Genomic DNA, 17,562 nt, shown 5'->3' on the forward strand with positions numbered 1-17,562 from the left:
ATGGTCCTCCAGGACTTTACAAAGGCCTAATACAAAATATATTGTCAAACATTATTTTAAATAAGTATTATTGGTAAATGTAAATGTTTGTGATAAAATAAAAAAAACAACATTTATTTCTGTTTAAGGCGTCATCAGCCTTTTCTGTTATCCAATTAGATTTTTTCAAATCAGTTAAATGACAGAAAACTTAAAACGATCAGCTCTGTGATTGAGGAGCACTCTGAAAAATGCACAGCATACAACAAATATAATAAGTGTAACGTGATGAAGGAGCTATTTCCTCCAAGGTTATTTAACCTTTTCCACAGTTCCCTTTGACACAGCGCCAGAGTGCATGAAACAGCCTCATGGTCGTGCATTCGCTTCTAAACTGTTTACTTTCCAGCAACAATGTAATTAACACTTCATTACATAAGTGAATGAGACATTTCACACAAATAACAGTAAAGACAACAAAAGTTACATTTACATTACATTCCTGACAGCAAGTTTGACCAGCTGTGTGGCAACCAATCAGAAAACGGCCTCTATGACCAAAAGGTTAACTGGATGTACCCAAATGCGCAGAGACTTTTGCAGATGCTGCAAGTCAATTGGCAGGGATGCTATTCACTGTCTGCACTTCCGGGTCATTTCAACAGACGATCATTGTATGTGAGTGTCTCCATTTCACTAGGTCAGACCTTAAAGCCAAAGTCCCATTAGTCATCACACACTGGTGACATTGCATCTCCACGTTTGACCCATCTCCTTAGGGAGTGGTGAGCTGCAGCAGTGGCTGCGCTCAGGTGCTATTGGGTAGTTTACCTCCCAATCCAACCCCTTAAAGCCCAGGGAGGAGATTCATACCACCAGGCCACTGAGAAGGTAAATAGACTACATAGAAAGCTAGTTTAGAAACCAAACAAGTACCTGCCTTGGGTTAGGGTTTATGGTTAACTCATGCTAATTGAGACTCAATGGGAAATTATATTGGCAGACATTGCCAAACAACCGAAATCTGGAAAATTGGTGAAGTTGTAGCAGCATAGAAGGGAAATGCTAATGAAAGTTTTAATCATTGCTGCCATTGCTGTGTGTAACACAGCAAACAGAAACATTCCTGTGCCTTCCATTGTTGATCTATTAGTATAGGAATCCTAAGTTTCCTCCCCTTCCAGTCCACTCATGGGTCCCTGGAAGAATGAAAATAAAATGAATGGGACTAAAATAGCTATTTTCTAATCCACTTTGCCTTCAGCCGTGAATTGTACGTATATTGTACTTCAATTTAAAAGAAAAATAATGATGTGTGTTTCGACTACGCCAGTGACATTCTTTTAGACTTTTCAGCTTGTAAAAATTTGTAAATACTATGACAACAAATCAGACATTGGCACATCACATATATGACATAATCCACTAGTTCTGTGAGGGGCCACAATGGCGGAGAGAACCAACCAAGTATATTTTCTCTATAACATTCCCCCCTCCAAGAAACGTCCTGGAACTCCTCTGGTGGAAATGCAGCTACAGCCAATCTGTCAGCTCTACTGCAGTGCTCTCAAGATTGTCTTTGAAGTAAACGTTGGAATAATTTGATAAAAGAATTGGGTGTAAAAAATGTACCTGTGGATCAAAGGCAGAACTAATGAGCTACTTTGTTATTCCAGGCATACTGCTTGTCTTTTGATGTGGAAATATCACAGACAAATACTGGTCTATGCACTGAAATTACCAGTGATGACTTATTGACTCAGAAAGGATAAACAATGGACTTGTTATCAACTACTGTTGCAATCAAACAGTCAATAGTATGGCCTCTACATCCACTGTGCCAACTTTGTTTGGGGGCAGCAGTAGCTCAGAAGGTAGAGTAGGTTGTCCAGCAATCGGAGGGTTGTAGGATCAATCCCGGATTCCTATGGGGAATTCTGCTGTTGTGTTCTTGGGCAAGAAACTTCACTCTCCTTGCCTGCAGGTGGTGGTCGGAGGACCAGTGGCACCTGTGCACAGCAGCCTTTTCCCATTAGTCTCGGTGAGCAACTTTCACAGACCATGAGCAAACTTAGGGTTTATCTAAAGATTTTCAACTGGTCTAACAATTTTACTGCCAGCTCTAGTCAGTCATCATTACTGTGGATGGTGCTACAAAAGGCTAGAAGCTTAGCTGCTGTACAGAGCTGTACTGTACATTGGTTCGACACAACTTCAATACAAGGTGTGTACTATTTGACCTTCTAACAACAGTTACCCTTTAGATTTGTGTTTCTGCTGTACTCTACCCTGAAAAGGTTAGGCATTCCTGATGGGTTCTGGCTGGATGGTGTGATAACAGTTCTATAACTGCTCATCACACAAGCAGATTTTTGTAGATGATTTACACTGTTCACGCTGCTTCCCCTAAGCTTCTCGGAATCTAGCTGAAAAATGAAATTGACAGCTCTCAGTGGTTTGGTTGTCATGAAAAGTAAAAATAGCTCATGCCCTGAACAATTCTGGAAGGAATTTGCCCAAAACTCCCCTAAGGAAATACTAGATTACAGATGAACGGGGTTCCTCTCAGCAAGAAAAATTAATAAAACAACTGGATTTTGGGAAACTTTGGGGTCCTAAGCAGAAATAACTACATTTATCAAAAGGCTTTTTCAAAAGAGGCAAGCTTTTGAGGCATGGCAATGGGACAAGCATGTGGACAGAATTTATTTCAATAATATCTAAATATTAGGTTTAGAGGGAAATACCAGATTGTTTTATGAGCTAAGCAGAAAGAAAAAGAAAAACATCCCTTAAATGTGTTTTTAAAACCCCATTTTTTAAACCCACTGTGCATTTTGACATGAGGTGCAAACTCTAAAGAATATATTGAAATTGATGTTCCAAAAGGAAACTTTAAAAACAGTTCTTAGCCATATTTGTGTAGACTGAAATTATAATGTTTTTGAGAATCAACAACAAAAACACCTTAAAGTATTCTTTATGATTTTTATGCCTAAGAAAATTCAGCATAGCTTGCATAAAAGTCTTCACATTTTATTGAAAGTATCCTGAATAGCATAGTATTTCATGTTATTGAGAATCTGAGGCATTTATTTCATTTGTGATTATCCATAACATCTTACCTTGCCAATGGATGTCTAACCTGTTACATTTAGGGCCTCTAACATTGTTAGTGAGGTTTTCTGGTCTAAATGTGCAGTTAATGTTCTGTTCCACCACACAGCAGCAGGACGGATATAAGCATCCTTAATTGAGAGAGCTGCTGTTCACATTAACTCCATTACTCATTCAAAATTCTTAATCATCCCTGATGTGGAGACATAATTTGTTAGGATCAAACAGTAATTGACCTGCATTTTTCTACACCCAGGTAGACTAGAATCTTTATGAGTGATTTTGTTTATTTTGTGGAATTCCCACAGCTCTTCAACTAAGCTGCAAATGTAAAACAAAAATAAAAAAATAAAATGAAATAAAATTTCATAATAATTATATATATATATATATATATATATATATATATATATATATATATATATATATATATATACACAGCAGTTAGTTAAAATGTTTTACAATATTTAAAAAATGACTTTTACTTATTCACTTTTTGTTCCACTTTAACATCTCTTACTGGGTCTGGGTCCTCTCCTTAGCAACAAGATCATCACCTTCTCTGGCTTTGGGTCTGATCCAAACATTAAGCCGTTGCTTCATGTCAAGCTTAGTCTGAAATTCAACTGCAAAACAAATTCTATTTTCCTGTTTTCAGCAAAAATAGATACATAAATAAAAATACAGTCAGCCTTAAACAGTTAGAATAAATCTAGCTGTGTACAGTGATAAATACTACTGGATCAAGGGGGCATTTCAACAAGCCTTATGCATTATTCAGCAAGGGATGAATAACGAGGGCATCCTCCGACTCAGTCAGCACCCTTCAATAATTTAAGCCCAACTTGACAGAGAAGCACCACGGGTTCGATATGATGTTAACAAATATTTATGAATATCTCAAAATGTTTGCATTTCATTGTATACATTAGTTTAAAATACTAGCTGAGAACATTCAAGCCACTTTACCTACTAGATGTGACTTTGTGCATTTTTTTAAAAGAAAGGGTTAACATCTCACCTATTCATGCATCTCAGTATCTGACAGCAGCCTATTACTTTGCTCTTGTCACTTGACCTTTACATATTTCATCAAACTAAATGACTTGAGCTGCAAAGTCAATGGCAATGGGAGTCGAGAGGTTGCAGAGGGATCTTAACGTATCGTTCACCCAGCCTCTCAGAGGAAAAGAGATAATGGTGGCATAAAGTAAAAATTCTACTATAACAACATAAAATAGGAACAATTGGTGTGTTTTAGATAATAAAAACAGCACATGTGATAACAGGTGGGGGAACTTTAGTAAATGAACTGTCCCATCAGAGGATCAGGTAGTAAGAAAAGTCAATCGAGGCTTAATATATGCACACAAACGCGTCGCAACTCAGATCCCAATTGTGGATTATAAAAATGGTCTTGAAATCTGACTTACAAGGGGGGACCGGGCTTTCTCAGTCCTAGCACAGTTACTCTGGAACCAGTTGCCACCCTCAGTTAGGCTGTCCCCTTCTCTGCCAGTCTTTAAGAATTACCTAAAAACACACCTCCTCCGCTTGGCGTTTCCAGAACATGTTTGATTTTGGCCCTCTTTTATGCTGAATCCATTCCACAGTTTTCATTGGTACACTCAATCCATCCACTCAATCCAAATGTGTTTCACATAACTTATATATATATATATATATATATATATATATATATATATATATATATATATATATATATATATATATATATAAAGTATATGGGGCAGCAGTAGCTCAGGAGGTATTGCGAGTTGCCTCATGATCGGAGGGTCATGGGCCTGATTCCAGCTCCCGCCAGGGGTATCCTGCTGTTGTGTCCTTGGACAAAACACTTCACCCAACTTGCCTGTGTTGGAGGTGGTCAGAGGGGCCGACAGCGCCAAATGGCAGCCTCCCCTCTGTCAGACCGCCCCAGGGTGGCTGTGGCTACAAGTAGCTCACCATCACTAGCAGTGTGTGAATGTGAGAGTGTGTGAAAGTGTCTTTGGTTGTCTAGAAAAGCGCTATATAAGTTCAGTGCATTATATATATATATATATATATATATATATATATATATATATATATATATATATATATATATATATATATGTATATTGGTAACTTTTACTACGCAACTTAAATTTCCATTAACTGGGAAATAAAACATCTGACAATGATTACATGATTGAAATCATTTTTTGTCCATAAAAGTGGTCAAGTTAGAAATGTACTTATAAGATGGAAGTTTGATGTATATTCAGCTGACTTACCTTGTTTTTCAAAATTATGCTTAATGTCATCTTCCTTGAACATGATGTCAGAGTGTCCGCCAATGCTAACGTTAACACCGTAGTCATCCAGGACCTTCCCATCACAGATCATGTTATGGAGTTGATTGGGTGTGGAGTTAAGTGAGTGTCCACCTCCGTCGTCCTCATCGCAGTCATAGTCATCCAGAATTGGGGTCTCGCGAATGGGCATTCCGATCACAGAGCTGCCATGTTGGTGAGTTCCTCGGGAGACCCGGTAGCTGTCACGACCCTGCGGACCAAGCAGGACGGAGGGAATGTAGTGGATCTCATGGGTGGCCTCAGTACTGGCGCTCTTTTGTGGAATACGACGACGCTTGCACCATCTATGGCGTGTGTACAGGACGAGGGTGAAGAGGAGAATGAGGAGGAGGAGAGCAATAAGTCCTCCCTGAAAAAAAGGAAAGGTATGTGAGGAAAGGAAGACAAAATTCCGAACTTGAAAACACCATTACAGTGATTTAAATTACTTTTATTGACTCAATTACTGCAACACAGAGCTGCCAAATGCTGGGAGCTGTTTGCCAGCAGTGAATATCAGAATGCTCTTTATATATATATACAAAAAAAAAGTTATATGAAATGTTTTGACAATTGTTTCATTACTTTTAATTGTTTTTTAACTTTGTTGTTTTTAAAGTTATATTTACATAATTTGACTTCTACACTTGCATTAAAATGGACAATATTCTGAAGGTAGTCTAAATATTTGTGATCCAACTAAGATTCTAAACTTTGTTTAAAATTATCATTAACTGATGACAATTCCCAAAATCAGTGTCATAAGTACATGTAACTGATTTCTACGTAACTCTCGATGCATTCATTAGGTTTTCTCTTTATCTTTGTGTATCTGTGCATCGTGAATAATATAACAAGATGAGATTATCATCTGCAGTTTATTTGTCAAGCGCATTTAAAAACAGCATGTGAGCTGACCAAAGCACCTCACAGTTTATATAGCAATCATACAAAACTAACATGCCATCACAACAAAGAATGAGACAAAAAAGATAAAACAAACACTTTCAATCAGCTGACTGAAACAGTCAGTGAAATCATCAATTCGCCATAATTTTTGTAACAGCAATGTGTAATTTTTACAAGCAATGAAGTATTCTGGTTTCTGTTTTTAAATAGATATACATTATGCAATGCATTATAATGAAATTTAATTTCAAACTTTTAATTTAAAAATACTTTAGCATTTTTGCACATGTATATAAACCAGCAAGATCTGGCTTACTGCATCAAATAAAAATAAATAAATCCATATGTCAGCAATGCTTGTGTGTGAAATGTTTTTATATATAATGCTTTAAATTATAAAAGGGATTGCACCTTGCTGCACAAAATTGTTTTTATTTCTAGTACAGTACAGTCAGGCAGAAATAATTGTCTCTGTAACTGCTGCATCTGGAGCTCTTGCTTTTGAGTGTCACACATCAGTGAACAACCATCGTTTGTCTGCTTTCTCCTTCTTTTTTTCTTCCCTAAGCCCTAATCTTGGTCCCGTAATTCACCAAGGAGCATCATATTTCTCCGTGGTTCATTCAATATCTGACCATCACAGAAACATCAAACACCATGCCACACATACTGTGGTTAGAGGTTAAAGCAAATCCATACGCAGAGACGGAGTGGTGGAACGTGAGGAAGGGCATGGCTTAGTCTTTGATTTTTCACAATGCAATCCAGTGTGTGTGACATAGTATTGGATTTAGCAAGACATGGCAACCAAACGGTGATATATTTTAATGTCAAACTAGAGGGAAAACAGCTACCGTCAGCACTTCTGGAGGTACATATTTAACAATGGAGCTATATTTGCAAAATGATACATGAACACAGGGAGACTATATGTGCATGCACACACTAACTGGTGCGCACACCATGAAGGCAGAATAATAAATAAAAATTGCAAGGGTTCATTTATCACAACATTTAAAATTCCATCTTCATGAGGAAAAACAAACCTCTTTCAAATTATAGCTCATGCACTGCTGGGTATCCATAAATCAAACATGCTGAAAGGTGAGGCAGCTCAGAGAGGACTCATGCGATGGACAAACTTGTCCATTAATCTCCAGTAGGTTGGCGGTCCTGCAGAAACGCCACTTCCTAAACTCCCCCAGTGTTCTGTATATCTGTATTAGTTGTGCATGAAGAGCACCAAAAGCGCATATTGGCTTTTTGTTCTTTTTGCAAGTATGGATTTGCATTGTGTGGCTCTGCAGAACACTTACAGAAAAGTGAAGGAAGGAAGGAGTAAAGGATAAAACATCTTAGCTATCATGTGCAGAGTCTCACCAAAAAAAAAAAAAAAAAAAAAAGATTTTGACTTTTGGAAAATAAAATCATGTCGTGGCATTGCTACCGTGTCAGAATTACACGGTGGTGTAACAGAAAGCAACATGCTTCTCCTCCACTGACTGAAGCATGTAAAGAAGCAGTCATGTTCCTGCCACGTCTGTCTGTCAGACCCAGACCAGCCTGCTTGGTTGCCAGAGTGACGACTCTCCCCAGGGCAATGAAGACACCACCACTTCTGTGAAATTGCTTCTGGAAAGCCAAACTCAAAAGGGTTTTCCAAATTCCAAACACCGTCAGACTGCCAAAACTGTATACTGCTGTGAAAAATACTTGGCCTGTTCTAGATCTCTTCTGTTTTTGCTTCTTTTTATTACAGATTTAAATGTTTAAGAACAGAAAACACATTTATATACTGACCATGATAACCTCAGTCAACATCAAATGTAGCTTTCAAATGATGATTTCATTTAACACGAAAAAAAACCTCAATTCAACCCATTTATTAAAAACTGCCATCAAACAATTGCAATAACAAGCAGTGTCTCTCACATTGCTGAGGTGCTCACTGTTCTTTGTCTACCTGTTAAACCCAGCCATGTTGAAGGAGTTACAAGCAGAAACTGCAAGTTAAGGTCAAGGGTCAGACGTTCTCCCTCAGGATGTCCTGTTACAGAGCAAATTTCATGGTTCCATTAACTAAAGCAAGTTGTCCAGATCCTGAAGCAGCAAAGCAGCCCCTGACCATCACATTACCACCACCATGTTATTTTATCTGAAATGCATTGTTTGTTTTACATCAGATGTAACGAGACAAAAACCTTTTAAACAAAACTCAATTTTACTTGGTGTCTGCTTAATGTTTATTTCACCAAAATCTTTTTTCGCTATGTGGTCAAAAACATTTAGGTCTTAAAACTCACCCACTGATGCCATTTTTGCTGAGTCTCTTCTTTTTATCGGATCATTACCTCATGCCTCTACTTTAACCAGTTGTCTTTTATTCTTGAATATGAAGGTGAAGGTGTAGTCTTGAGATATTTTAGGCAACTTTGTGTTGTCAGAGAGTTCTACTTAAAGGCACACTTGGTAGTTTTAGCTTTCTTTTAGCACCCCCTAGAGTCCATTATTAATTCACTAACGTAAAACCGAAAGCAAAACTCCATTCCTCGTTCATGTTTTTAACACCTTAATCTAACGGTTGAAATGTCTCCTCAGCCTTAATTAGTTGTTACAGGAGTTATTCATCACTAAATCAAACTAATCAGCTGTGTTCATGATCTAAATCATTGAACGGAATCATCACTCTGGAGGGACAATGTGGTTTTAATCATGACTGTGGAACATCAGACCAGCTCTATCCCCTTACCAGGCTCCTGGAGGGTATGTGGGAGTTTGTCCAACCAATGGAAAAGAGTAGAATGCCCTCCAGGTCAGGGACAAGGGAGGAAATGTTTAACCCTCTGGTGGCAGGCGTTGCAGATTTACAACGTTAAAACCCACCTACCTGGTTACTCCACATATGTATTTCATGAGCATTTTTTAACTCAGAAGTACCCCTGAAGGAATTAGTTGATCATCCTTTTATCAAAATTAATTTTGAGCCTGAGAGGGTTATGTGTCTTGCTGTCTTGTGTGAGGGAAAGATGGAGCCGGAGATCAATAGGTGGATTGGTGCTGTGTCTGTAGCTGGTAATACAGCAAACCGAGAGTGTTTAAACAAGACAGAAAAGTGTGTAAATGTTAATGCCTGTCTGAGAAAAGTGTATAAGTGTGTAGTTAGGGATTTTACAGCATTAAAACATCTATAACAATTGTAAAAAATAAAGCTGGCTACTTTGCGGATTTCGCCTTGTGTAGAACATAACCTTCGCAATAAACGAGGGACCACTGTACCTCTAACAGTCCAAATGAAAGAGACTTTTCTTTTACTTCTTTTTTTATTGTGAGAATTTTAAAAATACAACCAACCAGACAATCTGTTCATCTAAAATCTCGTTTTTTTTTTTGTTTTTTTTTGGTGTTTGTTTTGTTGTTAATAACAGAACATTACATCCAGTTTACCTCAGCTCAGGAGGTACTTCTTTTTTATTAGTTACACAACTAGATATCTCCACATGACTTTATTTTGAAAAATCCTGGATGTACGTGGGTGTTGTACTGGTCAAGAAGAAATGAAAACAAGCAAATAAAAAAGGACGGGTGGGGGTTTGGGCGGTCTTCACAACATTCAGGGACTCACAATCGTTCAGGTAGAGACCCCATGTGCGACTAAACTTCCCATAAGCACCCTTCACTACAAAGCTTATCTTCTCTAACTCAAGGAATGACATGATGCTTTGGAACCAGAAGGTGACTTTTTAACCCTTTATGTATGCCACTAGAACTCTTAAACTCTTGTACTCTTGTTAAAAGGACAGCAGTAGCTCAGGAGGTAGAATGGGTTTCACCGTTATCGGAAGGTTGCAGGTTTGATCCCGGCTCCGACCAGAGAATGATGCTGTTGTGTCCTTGGGCCAGACACTTTAAAGGGACCGGTGTCACCAGTGTTCGGGAGGCCTTACCTCAATCAGTGCGCCCCAGGCCAGCTGTGGCTACATCGTAGCTTATCCCCAACAGCATGTGAATGTGTGTGTGAATGGGTGAATGACTGATTGAGTTGTAAAGCACCTTGGGGGGTTGTTGAACCCTACCAGGCCATTTAACATTTATTTTTGGACACTATCTAATTAACTTGTTTTTCTTTCATTGTTTCTTCATTTCAGCAGCAGAATATTCGTCCCCATTACAACTTGTGAAGACTGTGTCCACCATGACCTGAGATAAATTAAAATTAAAATATAAAGACTTAGTAAATTGCAGGACAAAAAAAACAGATTGTGGTGCAGCTACTCTACTATAAAATCCAATTATACTCACTTGAACTTTTGTCTTCTCATATCAGATATTTTCTCTGTAGCATTAGTGCCCCCCATAATTAGTGCAGCATTTGTTTAACCTTTTTTTATTTGTTCTACTGAAATCTCATTTCCTGTATTATTTTAGTGGATTTTCCTGCACTTTTTGTTGTTCTCGTGCTTCCTTCTCTTCCACTTACTGCTCATCTCTCAATCTTCATTCTCCTTCATGTATGATCACATATTTCCTTGTCTCTTCGGTACAACAGCCACATCATTTCACAGTGGCAGATGTAGCCACGAGGGAAAGGGGAGATTTCTGTTCATCTGCAGACCCGACAAATTCCCGCTCCTTCAGTCCAAAGTGACTTGATGTGAGGAGAGTGCACCAAAACCCTCTTCTTTTGTTTTGTGCACTTCTTGATATTTGTTTGCATTCCCTTTTCATAAATCTTAAATTTTCTATTCCCTTGTGTTTCACTGCAGCTTCAGCAAATTGTTTCCCAAAAAGTGCTATTGTGTCATTTCTACAGTTAACCTGTCTGTTTCTCAAATCTTCCTAAATTTAACATTCCAAACAAGTTGAAATATAATAATTGCAATGACTCTTAGCATATGTGCATAAAATTGCAACTCTAGTTAAATAAATTATATATATATATATATATATATATATATATATATATATATATATATATATATATATATATTCCCCAGGAGTGCAAGGACGCCAGAAGGCTTGAGACCACTGGAGCTAATATTCATTAGACTTGATCAATAAGCTTGAGTGAAGTTAATTTAGAATAAATTCACTAAATCAATGATCTACTGTAGCCTGTCCCCCAGAGAGACCTCACGAAAACGGCACATATCTGTTGGATGCAGTACTGTTGGGATTTTCACTTTAAATTGGCCATGACATGCTGAGGAAAAATGAGTTTGAATTCAGTTGTGAGTCTTTAAAAAGTAATGACAGAAATTGTGACTTGCTCTGATCCATACTGCAGAGATAAAAGATAATTAGCATAAGCCATTTCCAGGGTAATTTCCTGGAAAACCTTATTTTTTAAAATGATAACTGCAACATATTAAGTTTTATGTTGCATCCAAAGCACTTGCATTTGTAATGGCACGTGTTGGCTTTTGTGCTTGGAAAATACACAGAATTATAGCCTTTTATTTGTTGGTATTACTTTACTTCTAAGTTTGATCAATTGTCCTCATTTGCATAATATTTAAACCCCATTTATCTCATTTGAATAACTTTATAGTCAAATTTTCACAAATGCAATTGCATTTTATTGGTTGATCTTTAAGGATTTGTGGGATTCAGGTTAAGATGCTGCTGTTTTTATTATGTATGTATTTATTTACTTGTTTTTGTTGAGGACAGAAATAGATCAATAATGACGGATTTCTCAGATGAGTCAGATTTCCTTGGCCGTTTCCTACAAAAATTAAATTTACAACAGAGGATGCCTCAACACATTCTTTATAAAATAAATGTGAGCACCGATGAGAATAATAAAAAACGGGAATAAATGATGAATGACAGTTTTGAGACAAATTATTTTTACGCAATAATGTCAACTTGTGCTGCATCTTTGACTTTAAAAAACGACACTCAGGTAACTTCACGACTTTGATGTTTAGAAACCCACTGATTTCCTGCCTCATCTCGATGAGAGTTGCGTGGGAGCTGGAGCATATCCCAGTGTGTACTGGGCTAGAAGCATTGTGCACCTGCTTAGATGGTCCTGTTTCAGGATATGAGTCAGTTGGAGGAGAAAGTAGCTTCAGACAACAGGATTTGGAGTCTTATTTCCTGATATTTGGATATCACCGTTGTGAGCCAAGATGGGTGAGTCCATAAATGCAAATTTGCAGTGTGATGTAGACCTGTCAGGATTTTCAAATCCTAAAGTTTCACCATCTAGTTTCAATCAGAAACTAATGCAGGAGATAGATGTAGGAGGCTATGTTCATGTTCAGCCTGCATGAAAAACAGACCAATTATAATCAGAAATAATCTTAAAAAAAATGTTTCAGTGAACCACACATTTGGACTGAAAATTGGTCTGTCTAGAACGGTGATTTTCGCTAGCTTGCTAAATGTTTTTTTTTTCTAAATTATTTTAAAATAGAAGAAGCAACCAGAGACTGTCTTGCATGTATTAATACACAAACATCAAACCTCACGGATGATGCATGTTTCCTACATATCACTGTAGTAAATAAGCTTATTTATGCAGCAACACCAGTTTGAAACAACACTCTTCCTTGGTTTGGACACCGTCTCTGCACCCAAAAAGTGCTGCAAAGACAGAAAGTACTACAGCAGTCTCTGGAGAATACTCGAGTAAAAACTCAGAGGAAATGTGTTCATGCTTAGCTGGTATTCATCTGTGAAATCATCAAACACAAATGGAAATAACAGTTTTCATTATCGCAAATAAGACATAGAAGATGAACCAGGAAGCATTGCGTTCTCATGCATGCATGCACAACCAAATCAGAGGTCAGGTGCTGCACTAGGGAGGCTTTTAATGGGCTGTTTCTGTGTTCATGCCACTGTGTATCAGACCTTCAAAGCGTAAAGAAAACATCCTTATTCTCTTACGTTAACGTTTTCTGTCACTATCTTTTATGTCAAGCGATCATACTTTCTTACCTTCCCTCCTATCGGTGCTATATTTGCTTCTTTGTCCCTCTATCTCTCCCAGCAGGAAGCTAAAGTGGCATGTGGCCTAGCATCTGCTATCCATCCTTTCTGTCCAAGTACAAGCCGCAGCACAAATAACAGCATTCGCCTCTAGTAAATGTTTCCACTCTAGTAACTCATCTCAAACGAAACCGTGTGTGCCTGATACCAGTGTTGAGGGTCTGACCTCATGAGGAAATTACTATGCAGTGATTTTCTCCAAAATGACTGTGCTTAAATTGCTCTGAAAAGCAAATAATCACATCAGCGCCAAGAAACTTCATTTCCCATGATGCTTTGCACACGGAAGCATTGTGATGACGTCACCGCCTAGTACCAGAAACACGTTCTGCGCATGTGCGGGAAGCCGTGGAGCTTTTCCCGCGAACTAAGACCATAAATCTTCAGCAGAGACAAAGAATCCTCGTTCTTTTGCCCAGGATACCTGGCGGTGAGGACACGCTTGTCGAACGCTCCGACTTCTTTGAGCACGCGGAAGCTCTAAGAGCCAAGTTGAGCCCACGGGACCGCTGATCTGCTCGTTTCTGCTCCCCTCCAGCTGATGTTTGAGGACACAGAACCAGCGGAGGGAAACAACAACTCCATCCAGCTCTCAGAAACGCTGTAAGTTGTCAAACTCAGCCCAAAAGGAACTTCGTTTTCTTTGTGTCCAGCCGTGGAGAAACACTCGTGGAGCCAAACAACGGAGAAAGCATCAAACCGGCGGATGACGCTGAAAACTGCGGAGAAACACGGAGAACCGTCAAATCAAAAGGGGGAGGGACGCCTCGCTCTTTTGGTGATCAGAAAACTCATTTTTCTCTCATTCTTTTCTTCTCCCGTTTCCTCTATAGTCCAGAATAAGCAATAAAACCGCGCTATTGCTTAAAAAAAAGTAGCTTCGTGTTTTCCTCTTTCGTTCCAAATTCGTCCTTCGGGTCATTTTGAAAGAATAAACTGCTTATTAATCATTGTTTGGTATCTTTAAATGTTCGGCCATGGCCAGGCTGATAAACTAGGGATATTAACTCGTGATTAATCTTTTGTGTTGTTGCATGATCCTTTGAAATGTTTTGAGTGATTTAAGGTTAAGTTACTACTGATTCTAAGTGCTTTGGAAGTTAAAGTGCAAGTTGCCACCCACACTTTAGCCAGACAAAGGAGTCAGCCATCTTGTATTCAAGACTCCATTTTGAATCCATACACACGCACACACACTACTCCTTTGTGAGAACAAAGGACCCCATTCATACATCCTACATACACACAAAACACCTTGAACATTATTTTGAATATACATCCTTTTATTATATCACATGGTTATTATTCATTTATGCCACTGTTTATTCATTTGACAAATTGTTAATTAAACGTTATAAAATTCAGATTTTCGTCTCCAGTAGCTTTGTTGTGTCGAAGAGAAGTCTCTGCTCCAAGGATTCTACGAACTTCAAGAAAGACTGATAAGAGTTTAAAAATTCAATTTTTCCCCGGTTGAAGGGGAATGGTGCCCCGTATATCTAAGAATATCTTAATTAATTAATAAATCAGTAAATATTCCCATATTTACAGAATTTATTGAAGAATCCAAAAGTAAGTTGAAGCTTACTAATTGTTTGCTCCTAATAACCCCAACATTTTATTGGTGCGGCCGTGTGAGGCTTGGATACACAGAGATTTCTATCCGGCACAAACAAACAAATAAATCCAAAGAGCTTGAATTAAAAATAATCCGTTGTTCAGCCTTGAACCAGCAACAGAGTGGCGCTGATTTCGCTGAGCAGGAAGCTGCATCGAACTCTCACCAGTAACTCAGTGCTTCTTTAAAGGTGCAACGTGTAAATTAATTCTGGTTGACCTTTTAGGTTAAAAATTCAGTTTTTCCTTAAAGGTGCAACGTGTAATTAATTCTGGCTAACCTTTTAGGTTAAAATTCAGCTTTTCCTTAAAGGTGCAACGTGTAATTAATTCTGGCTAACCTTTTAGGTTAAAATTCAGTTTTTCCTTAAAGGTGCAACGTGTAATTAATTCTGGCTAACCTTTTAGGTTAAAATTCAGTTCCTCATTAAAGGTGCAGCGTGTAAGTAATTCTGACTAACCCTTTTAGGCTAAAATTAACTGCTAATTTAGTGACTTTAACTCACAGTGGCTATTATAACTAACTGAAACCTTCACTCAAAGACTGATAACACCTTGTTTGCTAATATTCTGAAGGAATAACTAGCATATTTAACACTGCAAGTGTTGTAAGACGTTGCTACGGCAACGCACCAGCTTTTGCTAAAATACTGAAAGGAATAGTATTTTAGGCGTTAGTCACGGCATTCCGTGCAATCTTAAAACGCTAAAACCTGTGCGCACAAAGGTTAATTTAGTGTTTTTCTGCTACAAAGCTAGCAGTTGCTGCCCAAAAGGTGCAGCTTGAGCTATCTGCAGAAGCTCTACTAGGCTATTTTTGGTTCGGTTGTTAAAATGGAGGGACAGAGTAGTGAACTGACCAACTCCCAGCAACCAGGTGGCGCTGCGGCCCACGACTATGAACCTGGCCTACTTTCTGGACAAATATTGTCCAAACTGGTCGCGGTTGCTCGAGAACCCGACTACCCTTCTAGGGATTTCACTGAAGAACAGCGTAGCGTCGAGCTAGAAGCTGTAATCGATCAAATAGAAAACCCGGATGGTACAAAACCAATCCAGGTTCACTTAGCTAAGTTAGCCCTGATCCTCTATCAGAGAGGACTCCAACATGATAGAGAGATCATGAACCTCCAGAGTATGCTAGCTGAAAAACAGCGAAATGGAAGGCTGATCGAGGAAGACGACACCCGCACCGATTCTGGGGAAGATGGGGAGGAGACCCCGCCCCCCTCTGCTGATGACAACAGACAGTGGGAAGGGGGGAAACACCATGACTCTCTGGACGGACGCACGCCGCAGGGGAGAGATGAAGCTCATCTGTCCCAACCTTCGGCCCCGTTCCCTACACACACTATAGGGCATTCAGGACCATCTAGGGGCCGAGGGCAATTCGCCCTCGAACCCCAGGTTGGACCACCACCCTCATCTTCACGGACTTCTCAATCAGTGAGAAGTCGACCAGCTGAGCGGCACCTCTATTTAGACCGCTCCCCCAGTCCACAAAGGGTGCAAGGTGCCGATTGGGGTTATGCACCCCAAGCTGCACCTCAACCATCCACCCATCCTAGCTACTCCGGTATTCGGCATGCCAGCAACCAGCTGCAGGACAAAGCATCATACGCCAGTCCGTACCCGGACAGAGCGTATTACGCAGAAGCCCCAGTTGAAAGACGCAGGCTGCACCTCGCAGACGTGCCCCGGGAGGAGGACCTCCCAAGACACCCACGTGACGTGCCAGCAGCCCGCCACAGCATGCCAGACCCCGATTTGGGCCCCAGGAGTCAACATTGGGAGCCCAGAGCACACCAGCGATATCCAGCGCCCTCTGAGACAGACCGTGGGTCAGAGTCAGAGGATGACGCGCCGTACCGTGAGTCAGGGCTCCGTGTACGTCAAATTGAATCGCTAGCTAAAGACATAGAACGCTTTGATCCTAACACCAATGAATCCAACGTCGACGATTATCTCAGGGAGATAGAACGTTGTCTGCTTGATCTTCCAGCACCCTCTTCAAGGGAAAAGCTCAAGCTAATTTGGAAAACCACATCTAGAACGGTGCACGGTTTCATGGAAACTCTACCACCTGACATTCGAGATCGGTACTCCTCGCTCTGCCGAGCGTTGAGGGATGAATACGCCACTTATGCAGACTCTGCGTCAGCTACAATGGGGGCCTTCTCCATCAAACACGGGAGGAACGAACCCCCCAGAGAGTATTATCGCAGACTCAAAAGTGCTTATTTCCAAGGTCGAAACGGCCCTGGGCTCGAGGAAGACCCTGCCTTCAGATCCCTGTTCATTCACAACCTGCACGAGTGTGTTCGATCCGAAGTCTCAATGTATTGTCGGATGAAAAAACTGACAACTCAGGAGATTAGGAGATACGCTCAACAGGCTTGGGAAGCCGGCGGAAAGCCCCAAAAGCCTGACGCACATCACCGCGTCATGCACCTAGCTCCCGACGCCGAGCCGCGTTTGGAGCTTGAAGGCACAGAAGCTCCACCCACTAAGCCAAAATCTGCTAAACCTAGACCTGCTAAACCGCGAGAGCAGTCCCAATCTCCTCAACAGGGGAAGGGGGGTGCTGATTGGCTGCCTAGGT

At 39.9% G+C, this 17,562-nt stretch overlaps 1 protein-coding gene across 2 annotated transcripts in view; it reads right to left on the reverse strand.

Moving 5' to 3' along the window:
• The window catches only part of LOC107374609 (astrotactin-2), a 548,261-nt gene that overhangs the window by 402,853 nt on the left and 127,846 nt on the right, over positions 1–17,562 (reverse strand). For both annotated transcript variants that reach the window (XM_070552342.1, XM_054744913.2), the window contains exon 3: positions 5,376–5,805. In XM_070552342.1, the coding sequence (XP_070408443.1) occupies positions 5,376–5,805 (430 nt within the window). The remainder of the gene's footprint in view (positions 1–5,375; positions 5,806–17,562) is intronic.

This window comes from Nothobranchius furzeri, chromosome 6 (genome assembly GCF_043380555.1).
Source record: "Nothobranchius furzeri strain GRZ-AD chromosome 6, NfurGRZ-RIMD1, whole genome shotgun sequence".
Lineage (NCBI taxonomy): Eukaryota > Metazoa > Chordata > Actinopteri > Cyprinodontiformes > Nothobranchiidae > Nothobranchius > Nothobranchius furzeri.